The following is a 7,098-nucleotide window of genomic DNA, read 5'->3' on the forward strand; positions in this document are numbered from 1 at the left end:
CAGTAGTTCCTTATTGATGGAGGCTGCATTTTGGTACCTGCGTCACAGCTATAATAAATAGGGACGACAAGAAGGATTACCAAGTAAACATACCAAGAATGTCTCTCAAATACTAGCTAAAATGTAGAAAATTATCCATGAAGCAATTACAGAACAGCTTGACTGCTCGTGTTGCACCTTTATTTGCCACGTTTTATGATATTTTATGCTCCCATTTGCTTGGGCTCTCCTGTGGTTGGTTTCAGATGTTGTAATATAGCTCAATCGATGTTTTGATGCTGATGCTCCGTTGTGCTCCGCCCCCTCGAAACTGTCCTGGGTGATGAGAGGAACTCTGAGCCTAGAGCTGACAGACACAGCTGACTTCCATCCTGAGTACCAGGCACACGCTTCCATCGCATCAAGTCAAAAAGTATCCTACGCACCATGGCATCGGATGAATTGGCGAGGAAACTGCAGCCCAGGCTGGCCGCGGAGCCGGCTCCCCTATTCAACCCGTGTACACCAGAGGAGACCCCAGTGAAACCGAGCGACCCTGTCCCTGAGCCGCAGGAAAAAGCGGTGGTGGTCATTGTCAATGATGCCACATCGGAACTCACGGCGAAACTCACCCGGAGACTGGACATCAACGATGGGAACGCGGCGCCCAAGCAAGCCAAGGTGTTCAACCCCTACACGGAATTCAAAGAGTTCTCCCGCAAACAGATCAAAGACATGGATAACATTTTCAAACGGTAGGCTAAGACTTTATTTGTATTTGAATATAATTCTAATTGAATTCATGTGGCCATGGTTATATATTGTATCTTGACTTGATAAAGAGGGAATGTCCCTTAGTTATGTCTGTAGGGGAGACCGGGGAACAGAGTATCACCTCGTCAGTTGTAACAATTTAGTAACTATTAGAAACAATTTAGAAAGATGTTATAAAATGTGCTAATGCTTGCTTATTGTCTACATGCCTAATACGTTTTTTGTTTTATTGACAAAAATGGCTAAATATACTTGCCGCCTCTTTTTTTGAAACTAGACTTGTGGAACCATTCTCCATGTATCTGAACATATATACTTTTTATCAGTAAGTTAGGGTCTTTTGATTGGTATAGTTGATGACAGTAACTCACTCACACTACACGGGGCCCTGTGTAGCTCAGCTAGTAGAGCATGGAGCTTTCAACGCCAGGGTTGTGGGTTCGTTTCCCACGGGGGGCCAGTATGAAAATGTATGCACTCACAAACTGTAAGTCGCTCTGGATAAGAGCGTCTGCTAAATTGTAATAATTGTTGTTGTATTTTGTGAGGGGTTCTTTGTAACGCAGTACCTAAAATCGTATATGATATTTAGACACATTCACATAATGATATAAAATGTCACATCTTTATATCAAGTTTAGCAGTACAACTAAGATAATACCTTAGAAAAATTACCAAAAAAAGTCACATCCCAAACAGGAAAACGCTCATCCAGTGTTATTATTATTGTATAGGGAGAACCCCCCCCCCCCCCCCCCCCCCCCCCCTTCTCTACCGCTCAGTTAATCCTCTCATAGACTACGTACTGTACAAACCTGCTGTGTGTGTGTGTGTGTGTGTGTGTTGCTAGAGCCTGCTTTGTCACTCCAGTCTCTGCAGCACCAACCCTTTAGGAAATTCATGGAGCCAGTGGGGGGATGTGGGGCTATACTGGGCTTTACTGACATCCTCTGTACCAGGCCAGAATAATGTTTTCTCCTGGGCCAATGGAACTGTACAGTCATTGTGCTACTGTCTTTTTTCACTGGAGGGACAAGGGCCACTCTTCTCAAACACTGGGTCCCCAGTGACACCCCCTCTCCTGTGCGACAATGGCATCTTTGTGTGTGTGTGTGTGTGTGTGTGTGTGTGTACAGTGAGGGAAAAAAGTATTTGATCCCCTGCTGATTTTGTATGTTTGCCCACTGACAAAGAAATGATCAGTCTATAATTTTAATGGTAGGTTTATTTTGAACAGTGAGAGACAGAATAACAACAAAAAAATCCAGAAAAACGCATGTCAAAAATGTTATAAATTGATTTGCATTTTAATGAGGGAAATAAGTATTCGACCCCCTCTCAATCAGAAAGATTTCTGGCTCCCAGGTGTCTTTTATATAGGTAACGAGCTGAGATTAGGAGCACACTCTTAAAGGGAGTGCTCCTAATCTCAGTTTGTTACCTGTATAAAATACACCTGTCCACAGAAGCAATCAATCAATCAGATTCCAAACTCTCCACCATGGCCAAGACCAAAGAGCTCTCCAAGGATGTCAGGGACAAGATTGTAGACCTACACAAGGCTGGAATGGCCTACAAGACCATCGCCAAGCAGCTTGGTGAGAAGGTGACAACAGTTGGTGCGATTATTCGCAAATGGAAGAAACACAAAAGAACTGTCAATCTCCCTCGACCTGGGGCTCCATGCAAAATCTCACCTCGTGGAGTTGCAATGATCATCAGAACGGTGAGGAATCAGCCCAGAACTACATGGGAGGATCTTGTCAATGATCTCAAGGCAGCTGGGAACATAGTCACCAAGAAAACAATTGGTAACACACTACGCCGTGAAGGACTGAAATCCTGCAGCGCCTGCAAGGTCCCCCTGCTCAAGAAAGCACATATACAGGGCCGTCTGAAGTTTGTCAGTGAACATCTGAATGATTCAGAGGAGAACTGGACGAAAGTGTTGTGGTCAGATGAGACCAAAATCGAGCTCTTTGGCATCAACTCAACTCGCAGTGTTTGGAGGAGGAAGAATGCTATGACCCCAAGAACACCATCCCCACCGTCAAACATGGAGGTGGAAACATTATGCTTTGGGGGTGTTTTTCTGCTAAGGGGACAGGAAAACTTCACCGCATCAAAGGGACGATGGACGGGGCCATGTACCGTCAATTCTTGGGTGAGAACCTCCTTCCTTCAGCCAGGGCATTGAAAATGGGTTGTGGATGGGAATACCAGCATGACAATGACCCAAAACACACGGCCAAGGCAACAAAGGAGTGGCTCAAGAAGAAGCACATTAAGGTCCTGGAGTGGCCTAGCCAGTCTCCAAACCTTAATCCCATAGAAAATCTGTGGAGGGAGCTGAAGGTTCGAGTTGCCAAACATCAGGCTCGAAACCTTAATGACTTGAAGAAGATCTGCAAAGAGGAGTGGAACAAAATCCCTCCTGAGATGTGTGCAAACCTGGTGGCCAACTACAAGAAACATCTGACCTCTGTGATTGCCAACAAGGGTTTTGCCACCAAGTACTAAGTCATGTTTTGCAGAGGGGTCAAATACTTATTTCCCTCATTAATATGCAAATCAATTTATAACATTTTTGACATGCGTTTTTCTGGATTTTTTTGTTGTTATTCTGTCTCTCACTTTTCAAATAAACCTACCATTAAAATTATAGACTGATCATGTCTTTGTCAGTGGGCAAATGTACAAAATCAGCAGGGGATCAAATACTTTTTTCCCCCTCACTGTATGTGTGTGTGTGAGGAGGGACCACTGACGAGAGGAGACCCTACTGTATACAGTGTTTCTCTGGCGAGGGAGAGAGAGGGGAGATTAAGACTAGACAGCATCTGTGTGTGAGACTAGTAGTAGGACACTACTAGTAGTAGTAGTGTCCATGTATTTGCTCAGAGCTGTAGGGGAGACTACTTGCATCTCTGTTGATGACATTTAATACTTTTGTCCCAGTTCATGTCTTCATCTAAAGCTTTGTAGCTACAGTGCATGTGAAAGCCGTATGGATAAGGATATTGATTGGTGGGTAGATGCAGTGACACTACGGGTTTTCCAGGACTATGTATTTAAACTTGAGTTTTACATTTGAGTTTGGCCTAGTTTAGCTCTCAGCACAGATGGAAAGGAAGAACCAGTATGTAGAGGGGGAAATGGGTCACAGAGAGGGAGAGAGGAGGGGGGCTTGGTATCACCCTCTTTCTTTAGGAGGACATTGGGTTGATTCAGTCAATTTACTTGAACACGCCTCTCATTGACAAACATGCACTTAGATGCACTCATGAAGAAAGATGCAGTAAACATGCCTCTCTCGCTCAATTCAATTCAATTCAATTCCATTTAAGGGCTTTATTGGCATGGGAAACGTATGTTAACATTGCCAAAGCAAGTGAAGTAGACAGTAAACAAAAGTGAAATAAACAATAAATATTAACAGTAAACATTACACTCAGAAGTTCCAAAAGAATAAAGACATTTCAAATGTCATATTCTCTCTCTCTCTCTCTCTCTCTCTCTCTCTCTCTCTCTCTCTCTCTCTCTCTCTCTCTCTCTCTCTCTCTCTCTCTCTCTCTCTCTCTCTCTCTCTCTCTCTCTCTCTCTCTCTCTCTCTCTCTCTCTCTCTCTCTCTCTCTCTCTCTCTCTCTCTCTCTCTCTCTCTCTCTCTCTCTCTCTCTCTCTCTCTCTCTCACCAACACACACTGCCCCAGATTCTCTATTCTGTTTGGGTGTTGGTTGAATCTATCTCCATCGCCTCTGTTTTCTCCCATGAATATCAAGCTGTTCTGCCCGGGAGGTTTTATCCATCTCTCCTATAGCCATCACTGGAGCACTTCCTAGACATACAGTTATTTGGAAAGTATTCAGACCCCTTTCAACATTTTGTTACGTTACAGCCTTGTTCTAAAATTGATGAAATAATTTCCCCCCCTCATCAATCTACACACAATACCCCAATATGACAAAGCAAAACAGGTTTTAAGAATTTTTTGCAAATGTATTAAAAATTAAAAACTGAAAAATGACATTTACATAAGTATTCAGACCCTTTACTCAGTACTTTGGCAGTGATTACAGCCTCAAGTCTTCTTGGGTATAATGCTACAAGCTTGGCACACCTATTTTGGGGAGTTTCTCCCATTCTTCTCTGCAGATCCTCTCAAGCTCTGTCAGGTTGGATGGGGAGCGTTGCTGCACAGCTATTTTCAGGTCTCTACAGAGATGTTAGATCGTGTTCAAGTGCGGGCTCTGGCTGGGCCACTCAAGGACATTTGGAGGATTGTCCCGAAGCCACTCCTGCATTGTCTTGGCTGTGTGCTTAGGGTCGTTGTCCTGTTGGAAGGTGAACGTTTGCCTCAATCTGAGATCCTGAGCGCTCTGGAGCTGGTTTTCATCAAGGATCTCTTTGTACTTTGCTCCGTTCATCTTTCCCTCAGTCCTGACTAGTCTCCAGTCCCTGCCGCTGAAAAACATCCCCACAGCATGATTCTGCCACCACCATGCTTCACCGTAGGGATGGTGGCAGGTTTCCTTTAGACGTGACGCTTGGCATTCAGGCCAAAGAGTTCATTCTTGGTTTCATCAGACCAGAGAATTTTGTTTCTCATGGTCAGAGAGTCCTTTAGGTGCCGTTTGGCAAACTCCAAGCAGGCTGTCATGTGCCTTTTACTGAGGAGTGGCTTCCGTCTGGCCACTCTACCATAAAGGCCTGATTGGTGGAGTGCTGTAGAGATGGTTGTCCTCTGGAAGTTTCTCCCATCTCCACAGAGGAACTCTGGAGCTCTGTCAGAGTGACCATCGGGTTGTTGTTCACCTCCCTGACCAAGGCCTTTCTCCCCCAATTACTCAGTTTTGGGCCGGGCAGCCAGCTCTAGGAAGAGTCTTGGTGGTTCCAAACTTCTTCCATTTAAGAATGATGGAGGCCACTGTGTTCTTGGGGACCTTCAATTCTGCAGAATGTTTTGGTAACCTTCCCCAGATCTGTGCCTCGACACGATCCTGTCTCGGAGCTTTATGGACAATTCCTTCGACCTCATGGCTTGGTTTTTGCTCTGACATGCACTGTCAACTGTGAGACCTTATATGACAGGTGTACCTTTACAAATCATGTCCAACCAATTGAATTTACCACAGGTGGACTCCAATCAAGTTGTAGAAACATCTCAAGGGATGATCAATGGAAACAGGATGCACCTGAGCTCAATTTCGAGTCTCATAGCAAAGGGTGTGAATACTTATGTAAATTAGGTATTTCTGTTTTTTATTTTTAATACATTTGAATTTTTTTATTAAAACCTGTTTTCGCTTTGTCATTTTGGGGTATTGTGTGTACATTGATGACATTTTTTTTTTAGAATAAGGCTGTAACGTAACAAAATGTGGAAAAAGTCAAACGGTCTGAATACTTTCCGAAGGCACTGTATGTCCACCCGTGATAGACACGTGTTGCAGCATTACCCACCCGTGATAGACACGTGTAGCTGCATTACCACCCATGATAATACACGTGTTCCAGCATTACCAACTCGTGATAGACACGTGTTGCAGCATTACCCACCTGCGATAGACATGTTTCGCTGCATTACCCACCCGTGTTGTAAGTGTCATGAGTATAGACAGTCAAAGCTTTAGAGTTTGGTTTCTGTGCAAAGCTCAGACCTTGTTTATTAATTAGAAGTGCTGTAAAACCTCCATGTCTTTAGTTTATCCTATCATCTCTCTGTAGGCTTTTCATTGGCTGAAGCGGAGAGGTCAGGTGTGCTGTCTTTGCCTGACTCATTATTTTCTGAGTTGAGACTGCTTCCTTTATCTACCCAACCCCTCTTTCATCTCCCCCTGCTCTCCTTAGCTTTGCATGCAGGGTACTTGACTCTGACTTAGGCACTGGCGGGTAACCTAGAAGTGGGTGAGGCACATGCTCAGCGGGGGCACACTGATTAGACAGTGGCCAGTCTGTCTGTGTCCTAAAGTTTGCTTGGATGCGGCCGTGTTGACAGAGCCTAGCTGGGGTGAGGGCCAGGGACGGGACACATTGGAATGTTCCAACGGGGGTAGACTAGATTGAGGGCAGGGCCGGGGCCATTCCATCCTAAATTCTGCCCCTTCTCTCACCCCTTTACACTCTGCCTCACCCCATCATCTTTTGGTCTAGTCCTCCTCACCACCTTCATTCTCACTCCTCTTCACCTCTCTCTCTCTTCCGTGATGCTGCCCTTGCCCCACTCACTCACCCACTTTCTCTGCATTCCAGATGCCTTAGCCCTGCCTTTTAACCCTGCATAACTCATACTCATCATCAACACTACACTCTTAGAAAATAAAGGTGCTATCTAGAACCCTAAAAGG

At 44.7% G+C, this 7,098-nt stretch overlaps 1 protein-coding gene across 1 annotated transcript in view; it reads left to right on the forward strand.

Annotated features, from left to right (window-relative positions):
• Nucleotides 1-250: 250 nt before the first annotated feature.
• Nucleotides 251-7,098, forward strand: part of LOC311101285 (EF-hand domain-containing protein D1-like) — a 29,286-nt gene continuing 22,438 nt past the window's right edge. Inside the window, exon 1 of the mRNA XM_084142414.1 lies at nucleotides 251-734. Within this exon, the coding sequence (XP_083998540.1) occupies nucleotides 427-734 (308 nt within the window). The 5' untranslated portion in view covers nucleotides 251-426. The remainder of the gene's footprint in view (nucleotides 735-7,098) is intronic.

Source organism: Coregonus lavaretus (genome assembly GCF_964263955.1).
Source record: "Coregonus lavaretus genome assembly, chromosome: 26".
NCBI classification, from domain to species: domain Eukaryota; kingdom Metazoa; phylum Chordata; class Actinopteri; order Salmoniformes; family Salmonidae; genus Coregonus; species Coregonus lavaretus.